This window comes from Chanodichthys erythropterus, chromosome 11 (assembly GCF_024489055.1).
Source record: "Chanodichthys erythropterus isolate Z2021 chromosome 11, ASM2448905v1, whole genome shotgun sequence".
Classification (NCBI taxonomy): domain Eukaryota; kingdom Metazoa; phylum Chordata; class Actinopteri; order Cypriniformes; family Xenocyprididae; genus Chanodichthys; species Chanodichthys erythropterus.
In genome coordinates, this window is record NC_090231.1 from 6,213,508 (window position 1) to 6,238,914 (window position 25,407).

Here is a 25,407-nt window from a genome sequence, read left to right on the forward strand (position 1 = left end):
GTTTGAGAAGAAACCTAAGCTGTGGCGAGAAGTGTTGAAGCCACATAAATGCCTTTCTGCCTTCTGCTCTGTGCAGTAAAACAATAAGATCTACTGTTTTTTTGTAATTTCATATTGTGAACATGTTGGACATACAAAGTTTGCCTGTAGTTCGTTTTCTTTTTTAACTATTTTTGAGAGACTTTTTAAATTTCCTGTGTATGATAACATTTAAAAAATGATACCATTCATAAAGTTTTCAACTTATTTTAATTTATTTAAAATAATCTAATTAATAGCATGGTCTATGTACACATGCAGATAGATGTCTTTACCACGAATAAATCTTAATTTTAATCTTAGCTGTATTTAATTTGCTCACTAGATCTCTGAATCAGCATTGTTTATTGAAACACTCGTATCAGTTTATTATGCCAAGCACCTTAATACAATAATTACTCTCATGTGCAGTCCTGTCTTGACTCTTGCCATGTTTTTAAACAAAAAAACAATAATTTCAGTTGGCTTTGATTCAATTATAGATTGTGAGTCTCAAACATTCCACTGCACTTAAAAATATTCAGCAGTGAGTTATAGACGATGAACATGTATTAGAAATCATATCTTTTATAGATCGCTGTCTTCAGCAGTGCTGTGCTTCATGGGAGTTTGGCACGACTTTAGAGAGCCGTTCTCTCAGGGTGTAATCTGATCGAGATCTGCTCAAAACGTGTGCTGATAAAACATCAGAGGTTACCATAACACACCGTGTTGTTTGGCGTGTTAAAATTGCACATCTGGAAATGCCTTTTGTTCAGACAAAGGCAGGATGAAGTATTCCCCCGTATACAGTTCCCACAGTTAATGTGTTTGTACTAGCCAGTCAAGTGAGTTTTGCTTAGCAGCAGCTCAAAACGGACTGTATATTTCCCTGTCCTGTCATTGTTAATTCATCAGGCACAATATGAGAGAGAAGACAGAAATATGTAGTGTTAAGTCAAGCAGAACAGCTCTGCTCTTCCATAAAATCATAACTCGTAGAGGCAAGTGAGCCTTCCGTTGAAGATTCCGCTTGACGGTCTCTAGACTTGCGCCTGGTTTCTCTCCCAAGATTAAAACTCTGAGACGTTATTTTCCTGGGACTCGGATGAAGCCAGCTGGAATTCTGCCTAATCCAATTTTAAGATGGTTATGAATACATCTGTATTGTATATATTAAAACACTCAGCATGTGTTATGTGGGTCTTCTAATTCAAGCAGAACATGCTGATCTTTCTGCAGGAAACATTTATAAACATCTTAATGTCTTTGCATGTGATATCCTACTATTTTTTTTTTTTTTTTTTTTTGGTGTTTGATCTATGATAAGAAAATAAGTATATGAGGCATTGATGAATAAGGTTTTTAAAAGTGCAAAAAAAAAAAAAAAAACAGAATGGATATAATTAATTTTGAAGTTTTATTAAGTGTTAACAATGAGATTATGTGGTTTTCACAATGAATTAACACTGCTTTTTTTTTTACAAGATGGACAAAATATTTCACCAAAAAAGCCATCCGGTTTTACCAAATGACATTTTTGGTTATACCAAATGATGATATTTTCAAACAATGCTAACAGGCTTGTATCTAGCTAGCTAGCAAAAGGACAATCAAACATTTAAATTAAGTTTTTTGAAATATTACTACATTTTCCATGTTTTATTACGGTTGTACCAAATGACCTGATGTTTCTTTCGGGACATGCGTATGAGCAAGTGAAAACATGAATGTTTCAAATAGATAAGAGAGAGTTAGTTACTTTGCTTCATGACCATGTGGTCCTTTATAGGTGTCTGAATGATGTCACATCCTGTCACAGGATACTGACCGCATGACTTGATCCAAAATGGTCCCTTTATATTTGTTACTCCGAATGACATCAATGAAATTCATTTTTCTCATAACAAAGCAATGACTTCTACACATAATTTTAACACCATTTTGCACTATGTTGATATATGATGTTATAAAATCATGCCAGAATAAAAAATATATACATTTATTACATTTTAAGATATTTTAATCACTAATTAAATGGCTGTATTGGCCTTTGGACAGTTAAACCGAAAGACCTTTATATGTAGCAAAATATAATTAAAACCTTTTAGATTCAATAAAAGAGATCTCGTTGTACTACCTTACATACTTTGGATGTCATATCTTTGTTGATTATTATTATTATTAAGGACAAAAAAATGACCGTCACATCATTGACATATATGCATTCTTTAGAATCTTTCGTTTAGTTAAAGGGTTAGTTCACCTAAAAATGAAATTTCTGTCATTAATTACTCAACCTCATGTTGTTCATCTTCTCAACACAAATTAAGACATTTTTGATGAAATCTGAGAGGTATATGACTCGTCCATATACAGCAATTTAACCGACAGTCAACGTGACTGCAGTGGTTCAACCTTGGTTCAAATGAGTTTATTCAACAATATCTTCTCTTCTGTGTCATTCTCATACACTGTTTACATTACAGGATACAGGACCTCCGTCAGAACGCGGGCTCAGTAGAGACCAGATACGTGCTTAAAGGGACAGTTTACTCCAAAATAATCATTTACACACCCTCATCTCATTCCAAATACAAGATATTTTGATTTCAAGCCCTTGCCCATCTCATCTGCTATCTTTAAATGTTTTGAGTGACATTGCACTTCCAGTAAAAGCAATTTAAAATTTAGTTCCAGTTGCCTCACTCCTTGTCTCTTCCTTCCATATGTAAAGAATAGTTTGCTTGGTTGCATCTACAAACTTTTAGAATGACTGACTTCCTGTGGAGGAGATGACAAACAGTCATGCAGCCCAGAATAATCCTTTTTTTTTTATAAGAACTGAGCTGTATGTCAAAGGCTGTACATTTGCAGGTTTGAGTCCTGTCGGGGTTATATAAAGGTCCAAACAGCATGTCTTAGTAAAACGCCTGTGGTGTTTTGAGAAAGCAGATGGTCCAGAACATCCTACATGGACTCATTTTCTTCTGTCAAGTGAAGCAGAACTACTCTTATTTTACATCTGCTGTTAATTCTGATTGACTTGTTGGCTATTTTTATGCAGTACTCATAATATTCATAGGACAACACCATTCCTTGATGTAGTTAGTGGTAATTGCTAAAACAAGCATCACAATTAATAATCTATTAATAATAATAAAACATTTTATTTTAGTTTCTTTTAAATTCAAGTGTTGAAACCATCCTTTTTCAGCTTGTAAAGAGTTGAGATTAAGTAAGATGAAACCTTTCCATTTAATATGAGTATGATAAAAGTGTCTGTTTTCTTTATTTCTGTCTTTATTTATTTATACAGTACTGTTCACAAGTTTGGGGTCAGTTTTTTTGGGGTCAGCAAGTAGACATGAAACTGATCAAAAGTCCCAATAAAGAAATTTATAATGTTACAAAAGATTTACTACAAAACAAATCTATGATGTTTTCCACCAGAACAAATTGATTCTGAAGGATCATGTGACTGGAGTAATGATGCTGAAAATTCAGCTTTGCCATCACAGGAATAAATTACATTTTTTACATTTACATTAAAATATATTAACAGTTACTTTTAAATTGTTAAATTACACATAAATATACACCAGAGTTGCTAGGTTTTCACAACAAAACCCCAAACAACTTAATAGAAAGCTGCTCGTTGCTGCACAATTTGAGTTATACACATCTCTCGTCTCTTGCCTGCTCATTTATAAGATATTTTGCCTAATTTTATTTTGCTTTTTCAGCTGCCAATAAAAGTGTTTACTCCCAATTGCTACTCAAAACTAGCCCAAAACTAACCCAATTGCATTTCTTGGGGGATCCCCTGGTAAAAATCGCATTCTGGGGGGTAAAACCCACGTTTTTGGTGGGGATCCCCTGGTAAAATTTGCATTCCAGGGACTAAATATTATGTATATTTGGGGTTGCTTCAACCCGTGGACATGAAAAACAACCCACACCATCAGTGTTAAAGTTGCCCAATTTCCTGGGAAAAAATGCGCACTTGGCAACACTGATACACACACACACACATTATTTCAGCTGCTTTTTTTACCCGTTTCATGATAAGTGTAAAATGTGTTTCAACTTAAAGGTAGGGTAGGCATTTGTGGAGTGGCTAGCAATAGCAAGCTAACTTTAAAAGCATGAGAGCCCACCCTCCCTTCAGAGCATCTCCAAAGCCACACCTCTAAAACACATGAACGCACACAGCAGAGTCTGCAACACACTACCAGAGACGCTTTTAAATTATCTTATGTCTCAAAGCACATAACATTACAATATTAATGAACGTAAACAACATACAGACTTGTACCACCTGACTGCTGCAGATTTATTTCAGTGTTGATAATGTTGAACATGGTGTCAAACATGGTGTCAAAATGACATGGTGTGAAGGCAGCATAAGCTCGTTGTTTTGGTTCAGGAGGAACTGTAAAGGCGGCTGTTGTTTGTTTGTGGCGCTCGGTGACTGTCTCTGTCTACAACTCTGCCTAGCCTAAAAAAACACGCCGATGACGTGTGATGTCTGCGCGAACAGTAAATACACATGTTGACAGGCCCAAATGCAATGATTGGACGAATGTTTTTTTGGTCCTGAGACTTCCACAGAAGATATATATACTAGGGGTGGAACGGTTCAGATTTCTCACGGTTCGGTTTGTATCACGGTTTTAGGGTCACGGTTTTGGTACAGTTCGGTATGTGCCATGTTCAGTAAAAAATAGTACAGTTGATAAATAAAAATAAAGAAAATGAAAACAAATAATCTAACTACAAGAAACAGCACAAATACATACATGAGAGCTAAGATACAAAAAAAACAAAACAATGCTTTACAGGTTTTTCAGGTATCTAACAGCTTTCAGGTACAGAAATTGTAAAGTAATCAAATATAAAATAACACTTCATGTAAACTTCTTTGAATAATTAAACAAAGATGAAACATTATTGAAGTTACAAAAGCTACACTGCTACAAAGTACACTGATACACATGTGTTGTTTGTCTCGTTTTTCTCTTAAGACATAACCAACTGTTTGTTAGGATACTTGCTAAGATGGGCATGTTGACATAATTTTTGTGTGAATTTGTCCGTTCAAGTGGAAGACTTCAACGACAATTTGCGCGAGAGTATTTGCGCGCTGTGACGCGGCTCTCCATGTGCGCGCTTCGGATGAGTACACACAAGTCTTCTCACAGAGAGATCTCGTTTGCATCTTACGAATAAATGTTTAAATTGGCAAGGTTTAAATGAGTTTAGTTTAAACACAGATAGCAACGTGAGATGCTCGCACACTATCAACACCCAGGTGATGACGGCGTAAATGACTGCTTATAGAGCTTTTGGCACGTCATTTACAACGAGTGACTGTTTTGTCCATGTTCTTTTGATCATCGCTGTTGTGACATATTAGGAAACCAGAATGCATATCCATCGACTGAAACATACATATAGCCGAATCCGTCTGTCTGTTTTACACGTTGTTGTTTTCAACAAACCATAATATAGATGTGTCCTCAGATTTAGGATGAACCGCGGCTGGTTGTGCATTCCAATTAATATCAATTCAACTGCAGTTGGTTTGTTTTGATTTAAACCTTCATAACTTAAACAGCTAAGTAGCCATAAAACAAAATAATAACATGATAACATAATAATAAACATGTTTTGCAACCAAACTCTTCATATATATATTTATTTATTTATTTATTATTATTTTTTACACAGCGAACCGTCCCACCCGTAATATGTACATGTTTTAATATTAAGACCACTTCTATTATTTATTGCTATCAGGATGTGAAGAGAGTTTCAACCAGTATAACAAAAAATGTTTATGAAAAAAAATTGCCTACCTTTAATCATTACTGGGTCCAAATGGAATATAAAATTTCAGAATTTCATAGAAAGTTGCTCAGGTTTCCGCAAAAATGTGTTCTACACATCTCTCGTCTCTTGCCTGCTCATTTTATGAGATTTTTTGCCTAATTTTATTATGCTTTTTCAGCTGCCAATAAAAGTATATTACTCTCAGCTCAGTATAAGTCAGTTTAAATCAGCAGAATTTTTCAGATTTTGTTCCTCCCAAAATAAGGTCAGGAAATGCAAAAAGTCCTGCTGGATTCAGTCTATACAGCAGTTCCTGCAAAGAAGCACATGTGCTACAGGGTAAACATGAAATGGGAATAAACCTCTGGCATATCTCACTCTCGACATCAGAAACCTGCACATGTTTGGCTTCAAAGTGAGCCAGCATGGGGGACGATAACGCTAGGTGTCTACCCAAACTAAATCTTCAGCATTAAACCAGCCAGACATGATAACAGCCCATGAATTTGGATGGTCACGTACTGTACAATTATCACGTACACAAGAACAGCACTTTCCGAGGCTCAAGCCTGAGGATAATTCACAGTTAAGCAAGAACAGTGGTGGGTTGTGAGATGGTAAAGTCCATGGTGTTAATTTAAGCTTCTGAAATCTATATCTTGTTCGGGTGCATGAGAGGCGCATCGACATGAGTCTATTGATTCACATTTTAGTTTAAAATGGGCTAGAAAGGGCAAGTCTGATTGTCGTTACTACATTGCTGTTCAGTCAGTGAATAAATGCAGATGCTTGCACAGATTCAGTCATCCAGGTCATTTGCATTTTAGAAATGTGTCGAGGAGCATCTGGACTAGTTTTTCATTTAAGACATGCCATTCATCCATGCGTTGTCTGGGACAGTTGAAGAACGGGGAACATTCACCACATTTATCTTCATCACATTGTGACGTTTTGAGACCGGCAGACTGCCAGTATATGTAAAGTTAAATACAAATTAAAATAACTGTGTAATGTAAAGCAATTTTTTGAAATGCAATGCAATATTAGTATATTTATAACCAAAAATTATTCAGACACTTTGACCTGACCATGTTTTGTCTAAGTGTTATCTGATTATTTATTTCTGACACAGTTTAACTCTGGGGTCTTGTCATATTTTATTACCATTTTTTTAAACTATAGTGAATAAACTGAATCAATGAATGAAATGTTCAAGGTGTCTGAATAATTTTTGGTTTGACTGTATTTAAAAGTTGCATGAAAGTATGAAATAAAAAGAATATTACGTAAATATTTTATTTTGTTTTTAACTTTATGTACAAGTCCTCATATTTTGTCCCACAATGATTTAGCAATAAAATTGTTTGTGTGAAATTCAGTATAAATTATGATTTCAGAATTTAATATTTATGTTGTTGCAAATGTTTTGTTTTGTAATCTTGCAATATCTTAAAATAACTGTGTAATGTGAGGCAATTTTTTTTAAATACACCACAATACAATGCAATATTAGTATAATAGTATATTTATAAATATATAAAAGTTACATAAATATATGAAATAAAAAGAATATGTAAATATTTACATTTATTTTTAACTTTATATTCAAGTCCACATATTTTGTCCCACAAATATTTAGCAATAAAATTGTGTTAGTGTGAAATGCAATGCAAATTATGATTGCCTGATGTCAGACTTTAGACACACAAAAAAGCATTTTTTCAAGATTTACACATTTCAATTAATAGTAAAATTCCATCAAATTGAATTTAATAATCCTTACATATAATTCATATTATGAATTAATCATTTTAAATGAGTAAAAAAAACATTTTTTATTAATCTTAAACTTAAATTTAAAAATGTTTTAATCATTTAATAATTTTATTTTAAATTTATGAATATGAATCACATAAACTAAATGGTCCATTCCCTTGTTCGATTAAGATTTACTCATTTATGCATTTTTGCTATTAATTGAAATGCGTGAATCTTAAAAAAAACAGGCTACATTTTTTTTTGAGTGTAATATCCACATAGTTTGCAAACTTTTTGTTTTGCAATCTTGCATTCATGCACACAAACACCCTCTGGTAAATGTAACGATCCGCAAGCTTGGTTCATATAAAACCTCCTCCTTTTTATGGATGTAATCTAGGTCCCATGATCCTCCTTATTGCTGGACTGAGTAAGTCACATTAGCCTCACTGATCTCATGCTTGCTATGAATGAACAGATGACTGCAGGGGTTCTGCTCGGATTTCACTCATCCTTCCTCTGAGCTGTTTAACTCGGTGTTTAGCCTCCTTTGCTCTCTTGGCTTTTGTATGTCTACTGACCCGGCAGATTATTGTGGCACAGACGCTGCGGATTTATGCTTGAGTCCATTGGTGTCTCAGATGCTTGGATGTGGTGCAATGAGTGTGTATATAGAATCTATTCATTAGTAAAGACAAAGAAGAATGTTTAGTTGGAGCTTCAAGTTTAAAATATGTAGTATTTTTGATGTGTTGAAAAGGCCAAATATAAAATTATAATACTTTTGAATCGTGATCTAGGTGACGCATCTCTGCTCAGTTTAAATCCGTTGAGGTTCTTTAGCTGGTTCCTCATTAATTTTGATTAAATGCATACAGCAAGTTGCATTTGCACATTGTCACATGCAGGCTGCAATCTTATTCCTAAAGGCCATGGTTATCAGTGTGTCACCTGTTATCATGTTTAACAGATAGCTGCCTGTTTTACAGCAGGACTGAGTAGGAGCTCTTCACACATGCAAAAGAGCTCTGAATGAGTCCTGCAGGATGAGAGGCTTCAGTCACCTGCTGTGAATGAGGATTGGGCTGTCTTTTTGCCCGGCCCTCATCAGCAGCACTGTAGTTTGATCCTGTTGCCAGCAGTCTTTGGCAGTACTGAGAATATCCAATTCATGTTCAGAGAGAATGAAGCGCATTCCTTCATTTCTGCTTGCTCCTACTTTTTCTGCTTGTATAAGATGCATTACATAAAATTATTTTTATTTCACAGTTTTATTTAGCTTTTGATGCATTTTGATAAATATAATTCTTATACAATATATATTATATATGTAAGCAATAAGGTCCGAGAGTCTGTGCTGTATCGTGATGGCTGAAGGGCGTTGTTAGGCAGGACGCGAAGCGGAGTGACTTGTTCATAATACAGCACTAGCCTTGGGTACCTTATTGCTTTTATAAAACGTTTACCATACAATACAAATATTAAAGCCAAAAATATGTATCAATGCAACTTTCATTAAGTAAACTTTCACTAAAAGCCTTCCTTCCGCCTGAAAAAAAAGTCCCTGACTGTGAACAGCAACAGAAGTTACATTACTGACCCAGACTTTTACATTGAAATGACTGAATTGTTGTGAACACAGAACAAGACACAACTGACAAATGCTTTGACTAGCGCTGTCAGTCACAGGAAAACCCCTTAACTGTTAAAAGGACAAGATAATACATCAGATATTTAAACAGATGTTTTATGAACATAGGACTGACCTGAAGGAAAATGCTAAAACTGAATGCAGGTAATAAACTCGATCACTCGATCACAATACTCTTCTACATAATACAGTAAGCTTCAATGAACAATATCAACTGAGAACAAAGTTTATGTTGCTAAGAGTGGTTGCTATTGACCAATCAGAATCAAGGACAGGAACTAACCGTTTTATAATATATTATATTTTTTATTTAAATTTAAATTATAATTATATATATTTTTATTAGTGCTGTCAATTGATTAAAAAATAAACTAATTAATCACACTACTTTTTGTAATCAATTGCGCTTAAAAATGAGTTTTTAATATTTTTATATTGCAATCGTTTCAGTTACTCTCCAAATGAATGTTGAAACAACATTAAAAATTTGTTTAATGGCATCTTTTTATGAATGAAGGCCAGTTTCACTGATACTAATACTGCTACTGATGTCTCTGTGAAATTGATTTATTTAAACATTAATTATAGACATTAAATATTACAGTATAATTAAAAGCTACCAATCTCAACATTTTATTAGGTTTTAAAAAATGACAACGTTTAATTCAAGTGAACTTAAAACAATCTTCACATAAACCCATTATAACAAGTGTCATATTTTCCTGTGGCCTTCCTACCCGTCTAACAGAAATTGAATAATTAAAGCCACAATTTTCTCTATTACCTTTGTTCTTTGAGTAACATTAATGACAGACATCATTACAGGAACTGCTTTATTAGGCTGCTGTCACTTTAGGAGCTTCTGCTGCCAAACATGACACACATCTCATTTTCTCACAACTCTTCAAGTTTATTTTATTTATTTATTTATTTAACAGGGACATTGCACAATACATATATTGTACAGACCAGAGTTAGCTACAAGCTAATTTTCATCTGTTGTCCCTGGGCAAGCAAAGTAACAGCAGGTTCACAGTGCATTTAAACAGCCTATCGCATAATCACCTATATACAAAATTTAAAAAACAGACAAACAACACATCCAGCATTAACAAAGCCCCATCCCCACATCAAATCCACACAGTCCAAATACATTACATTGGATACATTAGAGATTCTTCAACAAGTCTGCGCTAATGACAACACACCTGATTCTCCTTCAACCATTTCTTTACATTAAATTTGAAATTATTCAAAGTATTACACTCTCTGACAATTAAAGGTAAAGAGTTCAACATTCCTGCAGCTTTGACCGAGAAGCAGCTCTGTCCAAATTCGGTTGATCTAAAATTGACATAACAGTCTCCTCTGGTAGAGGCTCTGGTGGACCGAAAGCCCTCATCACATGATTTCACAAACACTTTAAGAGGTGGTGGTGCCAGGTCATGTAGAATCTTATACACTAAACTGACATTAGCCAGGAGAATAAAATGATCAAGTGTTAACAATTTATATTTCTTAACAATGTTACAATAATGATAGGATACCGGTTTCTGATCTAATATTTTGAGTGCCTGCTTGTTCAAACTTTGAAGTGGTTGTAAAGCCGTGCTGATTGATTGAGCCCAAATTGTTTTACAGTAAGTAAAATGGGAAAAAGATCATAGAATGCATAAAAAGCTTGGCTGCATCTGTACTCATTTGATGACGAGTAAATCTGTAAAACTGAGCTAAACTAAATTTAACAGTTTTAACAATTTTTGAAATGTGCTTTTTAAATGACAGTGTACTATCCAGGGCAGCGTTTCCCAAAAGCATCGTAAGCCTAAGTTGATCGTAGCTCCATTGGTTTCAATGGAGCTACGATCAACTCAAGCTTATGATGCTTTTGGGAAATGCAGCCCAGAACAACACCTAAATATTTAACAGAATCTACTTCTTGCAACTTTTCTCCATTAATAATGATATCTGATGTAGGATGAGAGTTGTTTCTTATGGAGAAAAACATACTGGCATAATTCTGTGTGTTATTTTTTTGTTCAAGCTTGAAAGAGAACTCAATACTGTTACGAGTTTTACTGTGCGCATGAGTCGTGTGTGTGTGTCACATGACACGACATTCACAGACAGCATGTTCTTGTTTGTCTTGTGGTGCTTGAATGGGTTTAAAAGCATTTGCGTGAATAAGATGATCATATAATGTAACTAGCCAAATTATGATGGAAAAAAGGATGCTTTTTTTTAATTGCATTAAATGTTTTTGTGTTAAAATGAAAAAAATTACTGCATACGTTAACACGTTACTTTTGACAGCCCTGATTTGTTTAAAAATTCATTTAATTATTATATTATAATTGTATTATATTAGTAATTTTTTTTCAACAGGCTGTAATTAACAGGAACATAAATAGTAATGTGATTATTAGGGGTGTGACGAGATCTCGTGTCATGAGATCTCGCGAGATTAAATTCTGACGAGATTTCTCGCCGAGGCGAAAAGCAGTCTCGTGATAGTGTGAGGGTGAAATTAGGAAAGAATATGCCACCGCTACGTTTACATTACACCTCCACTGTCGTTTTGCTTTTTATAGAAATAAAAAACATTTAATTCAGTTGGATAACGGTCGCTGCTGCTCCATATTCAGAGTATGCGCGATCGCGAAAGTGAAAGTATACACAAGCGCGTGTTCAAATGCGATGACTATACCCCGCATTTGAAAGTGGCTCCCTGATGCATACAAATATCTTTCCATATGAAAGCTATTTTAGGCTGGGCTGTGTTGTTGCAAGCATCTCTCAGCTCTGTATCATGCTTAAAAATTTGGTCTCTATTTGCACTTTAAATATTGAGAGAGTACTTTGATTATGGTTGCACTTATTGATTGCACTTAAGGCTAAAAGAAAACTGTTATTTATTTTTATGGTAACACTTTATAATAAGGTTTCATTAGTTAACGTTAGTTAACTTTACATGAACTAGGGAAGAACAATACTTCTACACCATTTCATGTTAATTTCAGCATTTACTAATACATTGTTAAAATCAAAAGTTGTATATGTTAACATTACTTAATGCACTATCATGAACTAACCATTATGTTTAACAAACATTAACAAAGATTAATAAATACTGTAGCAAAGATATTGCTCATTGTAGATGTTGATGAGACCTTATTGTAAAGTTTTACCATTTTTATTTATACTGTTTTTATTTCTATGATCAGTTTGTGGAAAGGAGTTCAGTTAGGAGGTCAAAAGTTGTAGAAGCTCATAAATCATGTACAGTAAGGTCTGAAGAGACTCGTATGAAATCATACAGGAGAGAAGCCAGTTTGTGGCAAAACCTTTTACAGTGCTTGAGTATTGTTATCTTTTACTGTATATGATAATTCATACTCAGAAAGTAGAACTGAAATGACATTATTACAAGATGATTAGTTAAAACATTTCAAATACACCTGCAGATTTTTTTTTTTTTTAATCATGTATTTCACCTTTGAGGATTTCTTAAAAATATTGTGTAAAAATCTCGTCTCGCTCTCGTGAACCCAATCTCGTGTCTCGTCTCGTGAGCTACCGGTCTTGTCAGACCACTAGCGATTATATTATAATTTTTTAATTTTGGGAATACTGCAGATGTTTTGAAAGTGTACAGAAAACTGATGATTCAATCTCTCTCTCTCTGTTTTTTGAAGACATGGGACACGTTGTGCCGGAGAAGTTGCTGCTGTTGCCAACAATGGCATCTGTGGTGTCGGAGTGGCCTACAATGCCAAGATCGGAGGTGAGTTGGCATATTTAAACGTACATTTTCCATGTTTTATCATGTATAGTCTATTGTCAGCACACACCCTGTCCATTCTGACATTTGAATTGCAAAACACCAGATTAGTTTCACATTCAGATTAGCCTTGTCTCTGTCCATTAAACCATATGAGAACTCTTCCTCCGCTCCGTACCGAGAGCACTTCATAAGAGGAACTCCATTAGCGATGGCTTCATGAGCTCAAGTGGGACAGTTATCACAGGCTCCAGCCCAGGTCCCTTTGAGCCGATTTGGACGCTAGCATATGTAATCCTTTTAATTGGCTGAGGTGCTTTCATCCTATTCGGCGCAGATTTTGTTTCATTACTCTTCTCTATGCTGCCAGCTTTCTACAGGCTTTTGGACTCAGAGATAAATGTCATTGATAATGGTTTGCTTTCCACATTCTCTCCAATAAATCTCTCCAAGAAAACTATTTAGAAATGCATTATAATGTTTCACTTTACAGGGTAAATTTAACAAAATGTGTAAATTGTCATCATTCATTGTCACCCTAATGTTGTGCAAAGTACAAAGTTTCACTTTTTTTCTTTGGTTTAACACAAGGAGATGTTAAGCAGAATTTATCGACTGCTCCTTTTCCAATACGATAACTTCATAACGATAGCTTTGAGATCTGTTCTTCACCCAAAGCTATCATATGACTGCAAAAGATTTATGGTGCACAAGCTGTATGGGCTGTTTAACCTTTTTTTGTGTGTTTCATAGAAGATAAAAAATGGTAAATGATGACAGAATTTTAATTTTGGGCGAATTAACTTTCCACTTAATTTACCATTTGATAGCAGATTTGATGAATGACACTACAGAATAGATGATTATGCAACGCATTTATGTTTCTGCTTATGTAACGTTTGTATTATGAGGTCACTTTGGCTCTATACAGCAGCAGCCATTAGTGGCATTATCAAGCACTGACTAATCAAACAACATTCAGGTCCTGGTTTGTTCAGAGGGAAATTGCTTGTAATGACACCCAGGAGATTTTTAGTTTTTTTTAATTCTGAAATCACTCTACCTTTTATGTTTTCTCGCATGTATAATTCATGCTAGTGATTGTTGTTAGAGGTGTTCACCTAGACAAGCATCGCTGTTATTAAGTGCTCATTCTTTGATTAGACGTTTGTTCAAATCCCTAAACATAAGTATTAAACCTCAACACTAGTCACCCGGTACTGTTTGTTTTAGGGGCATGAGTGATGCGTTAAACCATGCAACTTTTTTAGGAGAGGTGTGCATTGTTATTTTATGATGCATTTGAATGTATGATGCAATTTTCCAATATATTTGGGCAAAAAAAGGTGTAGCTTGAGACCAAGGTCAGGATTTTTTTTATTCCTAAAAACATTTCTTGTTAGAATGTTGTTCTAAAGAAGAAACTTTCATTATATTAAGCAACACAACATAACCAGGGCTTAACATTAACTTTTTTTGCTCACCAGCCACTGTAGTTAGTTACTAGCCACTCAGTATTTTCAGTGGCCACAATTTTGACATCGATACCATGTGGAAAAATTGCCATATAGATATGTTTAATATTATATCATAATTTGGCAGCAGGTATATTAGGCTGCTGTCACTTTAAGACCTGACGCACAGATCCATTATACTGTTACACATGCGTTTTCTTTCTCAACTGTTTACATTCACTTAAAACATAACTGACTGTGTTTATGTGAATACTCACCAAGGCCGGCATTTTGACATTATTTTGTGTATTTGATGGCTTTATATGGCGCACTTTGGGTGTGAGTAAAATTATGCGCACTACGCGCAATCCCACACTGAAATTTCAGATAGTTCAGTATCAATACGTATCAAAAAATCTATATTTTTGACAACACTACACTGCACTTAGTTTATTATTTCAGATGCCTTTTAAAAGACTACAATTCAAAAATATATATGTTATATATAAAATTCAACCCACAAAAGTGGCTAGTAGGAGTGCTGAAATCCAACCACATTTGTCAGGTTGGAGGGTCCTGAACATAACACCAGCAACACATAATGCATATTAATATTACATAGGATGTGCACAAGTACAGTGACAGATCAAGATGGATATGCCGAAAACCCTCTGTGTCCGACTCCGGTTTGAACAATGTAAGGCTGAACACTGCTACTGACAATCGTCATTTTGGCTGCGTGAGATTCTCCAGCTTTGTTGTTGTTGAGCAGCCGAAGCGTGAGCGGTTAAAGCTCCGCCCTCTTCTGGAAAGGGGGCCGGGAGCAGCAGCTCATTTGCATTTAAAGGGACACACACAAAAACGGCATGTTTTTGCTCACACCCAAAATGACAAGCTATAATAAATGATCTATGGAGTATTTTGAGCTGAAACTTCAGACACATTCTGGAGACACCAGAGACTTATATTACATCTTGTAAAAGGGGCATTTTAGGTCCCCTTTAAGAAAATGTTCTTATGTGAATCTGCTCCCCGCATATTATAGACTTTGGGTGGGCTCTGTTGGCAAGCACCACTCACTTTTTTTTTATCATACTTTTTTCTTTTTTTTTTAGATTTTCTTCAGGCACTAAATATATGCTGCATGTCAAATCTTTCCTTTTATGCAGATAGTAATGCATTATGGGTAATGTGCATTTCTCTTTCGTCAGCTCTGCCATTCGTTTCTCTCTAAAGCAGCTGTTTTTGAATTAGCCTCCTAATGAGAAGCAGTGGAGGGTGGATAGTCTTCCTGTGCCCAGTTTCACCTTGAATCCTGGGGGAAATCTTTGCTTAATAAGCAGCAGATACTACTCCTAACGTACCATGGGGACAGAAGGCAGAGAGAACCCAAGGTCTTTGGATAGCTGACCCATAACATTGGCCCAAACTGGCAGGCAGTGCCTTCTGCTAGAGGAAAGCTGAATGTGGAGATGGCAGCACACACTAGCAGAGATGGCACACAACCCGGCTAATTCCTCTGCCAGAACTCATTAAGCGAGAATATTGTTTTGGAAGACTTGGAGGAAACAGTCGAGTCCATTGTTGAAATTTGCTTTATAAAGAATGAACCTGAGGTTTAATGTTGCATTTTTGAGGGGACGTAGATTATTGGTATTTACAAAAGTCTGAATAAAAAATCCCTTCTATTGTTACCCCAGTGTATCCGTGTATATCTGTTATGCCTTTCTCATTTCCTGGGAAGTAATCATAGCCAGCTCTCTCATTGTCCTGCAGGGATTTTTGGGACTTTTGGAATGTAGATATGGGATAAAAACATTCAGTCTTTCCAAGATGCTGTGCTGTATTTTTCTGTAGTTTTCGGTTTGTTTGCAGTACTGTCTGCACCAAAGCGCTCAGATTGCTTTGGAAAACCTGAAACGACTGAACTTTTGTTTATTTGCACTAACCCGTATGAGGGCAACCTTGAGTAACCTCGCCCCCTTGTGTATCAAAGGAGCGATTCACATTGTTTTGAAGATGTTTGACTTTGATTTCTCATCTTTACCACTTAAAAAACTAAGTGCTGTGGGCAGAATGTTCTCTCTCTCTTTCGCTGAGATATCATTCTGATGCTGGGATCACAATAACTCAACACCTCTGACTTTTTGGACCAAACGCTCTGGCTTGTTCCCAAACCCCCAAATTCAGTTAAGAATTCCCTTTTGTACGGGGAAGTGGAAAAAGATAAGACTGTTGTGAAGCATCTGTAAAGGGATGTTTGAACGAGAAGAATGTAGCCGCTTGTCACCTTTGAATGAACTCCAAATACGAACACGAGCATGAATGCGCACTCATCCTTCTTCTTCTAAAGGAACTTTTATATGCAGAACTATCTGTTTGTGCACCTCATTCCTTTCATGCTGCAGGTTATATGTGAGCGTTAGATGTTAAATCTTCTTTGTATTGAGCTTTTCTGTATGTTTAGTAATGTTGCATCTCTTAAACACAGTGGAAATCAATTTACTTGCTTCTCAATGAAAGTATAGATTCTGGCATTAAGCCGTAACTAAGGGTGTAAATTCTGTTGTAATTAACTTCTTGACACAGCTCTAACATTGCAGGCTGGTAGGGTGATAAAAAATTAGAATTAGACAGTATAAGAAAAAAATTATACAAAGTTTTGATTTACACCATTTATTATAATATTTATTCAAAAGTACTGAAAAAATGTTTTTATAAGTATAATATCAACATTGTTTAAAGGGGTGATGAACTGAGAAACGTCAACTTGCGTTGTTTCTCTTAGTAGGATGAAAATAATCTGTTATTTAACGCTGATTAAATTATATAAAGAAAGCGATCATAAAAGCTCCCTTTGCAATTGTTGGAGCAGCGCACGCTGAAGCTGTCTATCAAACAGTGTGAGTTTATCGTAACTGACAAGCACAAAACTCCTGTTTTATTTAACAAATCTTTTAGTTATGTCGCGTTTGAATTGTTAGTGAAGATGAAAGCAATTGTTAGTGTACAGAAATTGAGTTGCAATGATGAGATCACTGCTTTCATTCGCTCAACATGTCTGTGATCGGCTACAGTGTTCATCTCTGCAACCCTTCATGCACAATCTAAATATAATGCCATAGATCTAAATGTAATAGAAATAATACTTGGCTGTTTCAAATGGAAAGACGTTAACCAATCACAGCAGTGAGCGTTTACACTGAAGTCTCATAGCAGACACGCCCCTTAAAACAGTGCGTTCAAATCCAAGGGCTAAAATCAGGGTAGGAAAAATGCCTTTTATTTATAAATTATGACAATTTTGGATGTAAAAAGCATACTAACATTATAAGAGCACCCCAGGAAACATTATAAAACAACGCAGTTCATGACCCCTTTAATATATTTGTATATTTATTTATTTTGTCATGTAAATTGAAATACATACACAAAATTCAAAAAGTTTGGGCTCAGTAAGATTATTTTTTAAAATCCTTTTTTTCATTAAGGACACATTAAATTGATCAAAAACAGAAAATACATTATAATGTTACAAAATTGTTTTATTTTTATATAAATGCTGCTCTTGTGAACTTTCTATTTATCAAAGAACCCTGTGAAAAAATATCAGTTTTCATACAACTGCTTTCAACATTGATGATGATAGTAGACATTTCTTGATAATCAAATCATCATATCAGAATGATTTCTGAAGGATCATGTGACACCTGAAGACTGGAGTAATGATGCTGAAAATTCAGCTTTGTGCACAGGAATAAATTACATTATACAATATATTAAAATAGAAGACCGTTATTTTTGCAATAATATTTCACAATATTACTGTTTTTACTGCATTTTTGATCAAATAAATGCAGTCTTGGTGAGTTTTTCAAAAACATTCAGACATGTTACCAGTTCTTAATGTTGCTCTCTGTAACACATTTTTTTTGGGCATCTGAATTGCATGCATTTCTACTAATATCACTTTAAATCTAGATGTGATTAAATCACTACTGAGATGATTCACACAGTCTGTTTGCATCCCTTCCCATATTTCCCAGCGCTCAAAAAGCATTAGCAAAAGTAATTAAAGGCGCACAGGGCTTAGCGGAGGGTCAGTTTGATTGATGCATTTTCCCCCTAACATCCTATATATTTTTCTCTAAACGTGAAGTGCTTGTAATGGCCATTTTCACAACCTCTTATCATCTAAGTAGAGGCATTACAGCAGTTTGCAGCTTCAATCAGATTTAACAAAAGTATGAAGTTGTATTTGTGCATGATGTGCTCTCTGTCCCAGGCTTTAATGTGTATGATGTTTTGTGTTTTTCAGGTGTGCGCATGTTGGATGGAGAGGTCACTGATGTGGTGGAAGCTCAGTCCCTCAGTCTCAACCCACAGCACATCGACATCTACAGCGCCAGCTGGGGTCCTGAAGACGACGGCAAAACAGTGGACGGACCTGCAAAGTTGGCTAAAGAGGCTTTCCTACGTGGTGTACTAGAGGTTTGGCTTCTCTTTAATCTGAACTTGTTGCACTTCTTTATCATTTAGCTGATGTAGGTCAGAAAAAATACTTGTAGCACTGAAACGGGTTATTTGCCTTATTTTATTGGTTCCTGGAAGGCTATTTATATTCCTTCTCTAAGAATTTTAAACGCCTTCTCTCTGCAAATTAGAATTAAATTGGCCTGTATTACTTTACCTTTAAAGGGATAGTTCACCCAAAAATGAAAACACTGTCATCATTTACTCACCCTCAAGGTGTTCCAAACCTGTATGAATTTCTTTCTTCTGCTGAACACAAATCTTTAAAATATCTTCTTTTGTGTTCAACAGAAGAAACTTGTACAGTTTTGGAAAAAATTGAGGGTGAATAAGGCCGTTTACACCTGGTCGATCGGATCACAAGTGGACAAGGGAGACACATTCCCTTTTAAACCTGGTGTTTTAATCCGTCACTTTTGTCCACGTTCAATCACTTCTGTTCTGATTTCTTCGAGGGGAGAGTGTATGGGCAGGTAAATGTATGGGCTTTTTCAAATCTTTTGATCTAATGGACAAATTAGGCTCGCAGAATTTACACATGAACTACTGGAGACAATGAAAAAAAACATACAGAGAGCATCAGCTTTCTGCTCTGACAGCCGCAAAGACCACACCAAGCGCTGTGAGTGTGTGATAGACGGTCTTTTGTGGCTGTTTCGAACGCATTCGACCACATGAGCGTTTTCACTATGAAAGCAATCCGGTCGAATGCGTCTACCTCTGGAAGTGGTCGAAAGTGGACAAGCTAAAAAACGTTTTACACCCCGTTTACACCTGTAATCAGCATCATCCACTTGTGATATGATCAAGCAAATCTTAATACCAGGTGTAAACTCCTAAATGACGACACAATTTTTATTTTTGGGTGAACTATCTCTTTAAGACTTATCTAAATAGTACATATATGTTAATGTTTGTTCTTAAAAATGAAAATGCTTTAATCATTTACTCATTTTCAGTAAATGATTAACTATCCCTTTAAGCATTTTTACTTCCTTTAGAAGGGACTGAATGCAATCCAGAATAATTAATTACAAAATTTTAAGGCTGTTTATTTATTGATACCAAGGATTACCAGTGCTTGGTGTCATATCGAAGACTAGATTTTTCTTTAGTGTGTGGACCAGGGAGGAGTTTTTTTGTGCTGTGAATGTCTACAAAAACCCGTTTCAAAAGAGCAAAGAAGAGGTCCTGTTTTCCATGACATGTACAATTGCTTCTGTGACTCATGGGCTATTTTTACTGTTTCCTGTCATTATCTACATCAGTTGGTCTGTGCTACAAACATGTTTTCATTGATATTCTTCTCCTGAAATGGTCCTATCTGAGGCTCTTAATCTTGAACTTTTACCAGCAGTGGCATTTAAGAGGGCAGAAATATGTGGTTCAAATGAATTAAACAGATTTTTTCTTATTTGCTTTGAAGTTAGCAATGTCTGGGGGTCTGTGGAAGGGATACTCTGTATTTGATTTTGCCACACTTCATTTGCGAGTGCCTTGAGTCATAAAAGCACTTACTAGTCAGAGTGAAGTTTGTTTAATTTAAATGTCACATTAAATGGCAATTTGAACCGGAATATCTTCATGCAGATTTTCCAGAGCGTGAACCGTATTGACATTCTTAATACCTAATTACTTAACGCCATTTGAACTAAACTGCTATCATGCGCGGGGGAACGGAACGGTATTAGTTTTAGCCCTTCACTCACACATGGACGTGCACTGGGGTTGTAAAACTGGCTGTGGCCCAATGAAAGGACAATGGAAGAGAGCCGTGCCAAGATGCTGCCTACCGCAGTGAGTTGTGTATGGATTTTATAGGAGACCTTTTATAGAAAAATGCTGGGAGACGACTTAATATTTCAGATTGATATGCATCACTTAAAGGGATAGTTCTTCCCAAAAATGAAGATTGTGTCATCATTTACTCACTCTCATGTCGTACCAAAACAGTATGACTGACTTGCGTCTACATAATGACAATTTTATGTTTTGGATGTCTCTAACTTTGCAAAAATATATCCTCTTTTATATGTGCAAAAATATATCCTCTTTTGAAGATAGAAAGTCAAAGAGGTTTGGAATGACAGGGTGAGTAAGTGATGACAGAATTTACTTTTAAGTTTCCATTTTAATGAAAACATGTCAGTTATTACAAATGTGTAAAAAGTCTATAAAACAAAGAAACTAACATTAAACATCAAACAGGCCCCTGATTGGCATATTATATTTTAAATTTGCTTTATTTTCTCAGTGGATAACAGCAAAAGCAATGCAACAAAATTTGAAGTTGTGCAACAAGTATTTCAGAAACCTTGTTTTTTATTTTACATCTCTGTGACATAATTTCCATTGATACTTCCCTATAATCCAAATAGGGAAACACTAGCGTGCAAGCACTCTTAACCACAACTGCACTACTTTTTTTTTTTTTTTTTAAATGATCACTGTTGTTATTTTTTTCCATTTATGGTATGTTTTATTAGTCAGAGTTAAGGTACTACAAATTCTGTGATTCTTTAAATGTTCAGCAATATTCAGTGGTATTTATAGATTTTTATTGATTTTTTTGCTGCAATAAAGTCCAATTTGTTAATGCATTAAGTAACATTAACAATTTGCAAAATATTTAAGTATTTATTAAAGTTAGATAATAAAAATGTTGTTGTTCATGTTAGTTCACAGTGCATTAACTAATGTTAACAGATGCAACTTTTGATCTTCAAAATGCATTAGTAGATGTTGAGATAAAGGATTAGTTCACTTCAGAATTAAAATTTCCTGATAATTTACTCACCCCCATGTCATCCAACATGATTGTCTTTCTTTCTTCAGTCAAAAAGAAATGAATTTTTTTTTGAGGAAAACATTCCAGGATTTTTCTCCATATAGTGGACTTCACTGGGGTTCAACGGGTTGAAGGTCCAAATGTCAGCTTCAGTGCAGCTTCAAAGAGCTCTACATGATCCCAGACGAGGAATAAGAGAAATGATCTGTCATTTTCTAAAAAAAAAAAAAAAAAAAAAAAATTATATACTTTTTAACAACAAATGCTCATTTTGCCCTGCTCTGCGATGCGCCATGCATTACGTAATCATGTTGGAAAGGTCACGCATGATGTAGGGCAAAAAACTCCATCTCATTTCTCCTCCAACTTCAAAATCATCCGACATCTTTGTTTTGTTTTTTTGTTTTTGTAAAGGGCGTTTCACTTAATCTAAGCACATTCGCTTTGTAAACACTGGGTCGGTACTTCTGCCTACGTCACGCGTAACCTTTCCTAGTGATTACGTAATGCGTAGCGCAGAGCAGAGCAGTGCAAGAAGAGCATTTGTGGTTACAAAGTATATGTGTTTATTTTTTTTAGAAAATGACCAGTCGTTTCTCTAGATAAGACTCTTATTCCTCGTCTGGGATCATGTAGAGCTCTTTGAAGCTGCAGTTTGAACCTTCAACCCGTTGAACCCCAGTGAAGTCCACTATATGGAGAAAATCCTGGAATGTTTTCCTCAAAAACCTTAATTTATTTTTGACTGAAGAAAGAAAGATATAAACATCTTGGATAACATGAAGGTGAGTAAATTATCAGGAAATTTTAATTCTGAAGTGAACTAATCCTGTAACATAATTAGCTAGGATTAATAAATGCTGTAGAAGTATTGTTAATTGTTAGTTCATGTTAATTATTGAAAGCTTATTGTAAAGTGTTACCATTATTTTATGTCATAGCATAGATGCATAGTGCAGAATTGTTTCCAAATATAAAGGATCACATTTAAAAGCACAACCCATTATAATTTGGTAATTTTAAACAACAGATGGTGACAGCAAGGAGTTTTATCAAATGTCCCTGTCACTTTTCCTATAAATAATTCACAAAATGACCAAATATAACACTTATTACACAGAATAGCATAATGTTTCTCCCCATCCATATTCATTAATATTTTCTAGCCATTGTTTCTTGTGTCCAAATCATGAGCGTTTGCGTGTGCCAGCAGTCAGATTTGTTTGGGAAACAAGATCCATGTTGCGTGGGGAAAAGGCCAATGCAAATGGGGCTCTGGTCTGTGTAAACACCCTCGCTGAATGGATGCCCACAATCAAGCAGGTGTGTGCTGTAACAGAACAAGCTCTCAAAGACGGAGCCAAACGTTGCACTGCAGACTTTTATTTGATGCATTGTTGAAATTGAAAAGTACTGTAAAGCACAATATAAAGAAAAGCAACGATCAAAGGTAACGAGCAAACAGCATCTGAATCAAATTATTTGCTCTGCTGCCCTTTCCTTGTGGCAACATGGTGAAATAAAAGCCACGCGGCTATTGAAACATGCCTCGTTAATGTGGTGCGTGCATTTTTCACAAGCTCATTATCGGTTCTGACGGTTTGTTTTTGTATTACTGTGCTTCATCTGAGAAGTAGACCGCAAAAGCCCGATGCTGTTTGTGTCTTTCATTTGCGCCTGAAAATAAACATGCATGATAAATGACTTGAGAACATTAGCATTGTCCCACAAGGTCCTTTTTAAAATCATCTGGCCCGGCAATCGAAACCATGATAGTCCATGACACTTTGAAAATCCTTTCTGGGAGACAAATCCTTTCCAAACTCAACTCATCACAAATATTATCCAGTTGTTTTGAGTATTGTCACTGGTAATCCTTCCATCTCAGACTTGGCAGTGCTGGAATCTGGTTCTCGACATCTTAAGGGAAGGCTTTCATGAAGGGAAATGCATTCGAGTGACTTTTTTTTTTTTTTTTCTTCCAAATTCCAGGGCCGTGGAGGACGGGGCTCCATCTTCGTGTGGGCTTCTGGGAACGGCGGCCGCGAGAAGGACAGCTGCAATTGTGATGGCTACACCAATAGCATCTACACGCTGTCGATCAGCAGCAGTACGCAGAATGGCAACGTGCCCTGGTACAGCGAGGCCTGTTCGTCCACCCTCGCCACAACCTACAGCAGTGGAGGCCTCAACGAGAAACAGATTGTAAGTCTCTCTCTCTCTTTCTCTCTCTCTCTCTCTCTCTCTCTTTGTCCGCCTCCAGAAAATCAGCAACAGTTATCCTTTAATTGAAGAAGTGGCATAGCAAATCTAATCCAAAAATAAAGGATCTGAAAACAGTTGGAGATCAGAAGATAAACAGCCAAGACAATTTATGAAGAATTGTTGCAGTGGCTTTAATGTTCTCACAGGCTTTTTTGGCTGTCAGTGAACACTGCGGTCACTAGTGAGGGGGAAGATAGATGTTTTCTTCTTAATGGCCCTTCGAGTGCTTTTCCAAGCCTTGTGTTCTGTTTAAAGCTTCAAAAACGCGGATGTTCTTGTGATTCAAAACCTCTGACTATCACGCATGGCTTGGTTTAATCTTTGTGTTTGCACGTATTAATGATAATTGTTATGTCAAGCATCACTATTTTTATTGCTTATGCTTGTACATAGGGATTTCAACAAACCCCAGCCCGGAGCATTTCACCGTGTCCTAACCAGAAAAGTGACAAGCCGTAAAAGTTACAGTATCTCTTCCTTGTAAATCAAATTGTGTAGCTTGTTGAGGAGAGGTTTTCTATTACTTTAGGTGATCAGACTTGCAGTTTTGGCCTGTCAGATAATAAAATAGGGGGGGAAAAAATGGCATTGAAAAACCATATCTAGAGATTTTGAGGTGGCAACTACATGAGGGGCCAGATTCACAAGAATCTTCTTAAGAAAAAAGTTAAAAGATTAGTTCACCCAAAATGATTTTTTAATTTTTTTTTGGCTTTAATTACTAATTACAAATTAAGATATTTTGATGAAATCAGAGAAGTTTTTAATGTTATGAAATGACGAGAATACTTTTTGTGCGCAAAAACAAAACAAATATAACTTTATTCAACAGTTTATCCTCTTCCCTGCCAGTCTGTTACGCAGTTGGCGCAGTGATGCGTTTCCGTGTTTTTACGTCCGAATGTTGGCTCATTATTGGCTGGCTCCTGCATTAGCATTATACGCATGCCTCATGCTGCTCACATGATCAGGCGTCGGCCAATACTGAGCCGCTGTTCGGATGTTGAACCTGGAGGCTCTGCAACAAAAATAGCGAAGCAGAATGACACGGGAGAGATGAATTTGTTGAATAAAGTCATTATTTTAGTTTTGTTTCTGCACATAAAAGTATTCTCGTCACTTCATAACATTAAGGTTGAACCACTGTAGTTACGTTGACTATTTTAACGCTGCTTTTCTGGACATTGAATGTGGTAATTTCATTGCTTTCAATGGAGGATTACAAAAAAAAACTCTTGGATTTCATCAAAAATATCTTAATTTGTGTTCTGAAGATGAACAAATGTCAAACAAATGTGTGAAACCACATGAGGGTGAGTAATTA

At 35.8% G+C, this 25,407-nt stretch overlaps 1 protein-coding gene across 3 annotated transcripts in view; it reads left to right on the forward strand.

Annotated features, from left to right (window-relative positions):
• The window catches only part of furina (furin (paired basic amino acid cleaving enzyme) a), a 129,950-nt gene that overhangs the window by 85,409 nt on the left and 19,134 nt on the right, over positions 1-25,407 (forward strand). For all 3 annotated transcript variants that reach the window (XM_067401257.1, XM_067401255.1, XM_067401256.1), the window contains exons 7-9: positions 12,958-13,046; positions 18,816-18,988; positions 23,811-24,023. In XM_067401257.1, coding sequence (XP_067257358.1) covers positions 12,958-13,046; positions 18,816-18,988; positions 23,811-24,023 — 475 coding nt within the window. The remainder of the gene's footprint in view (positions 1-12,957; positions 13,047-18,815; positions 18,989-23,810; positions 24,024-25,407) is intronic.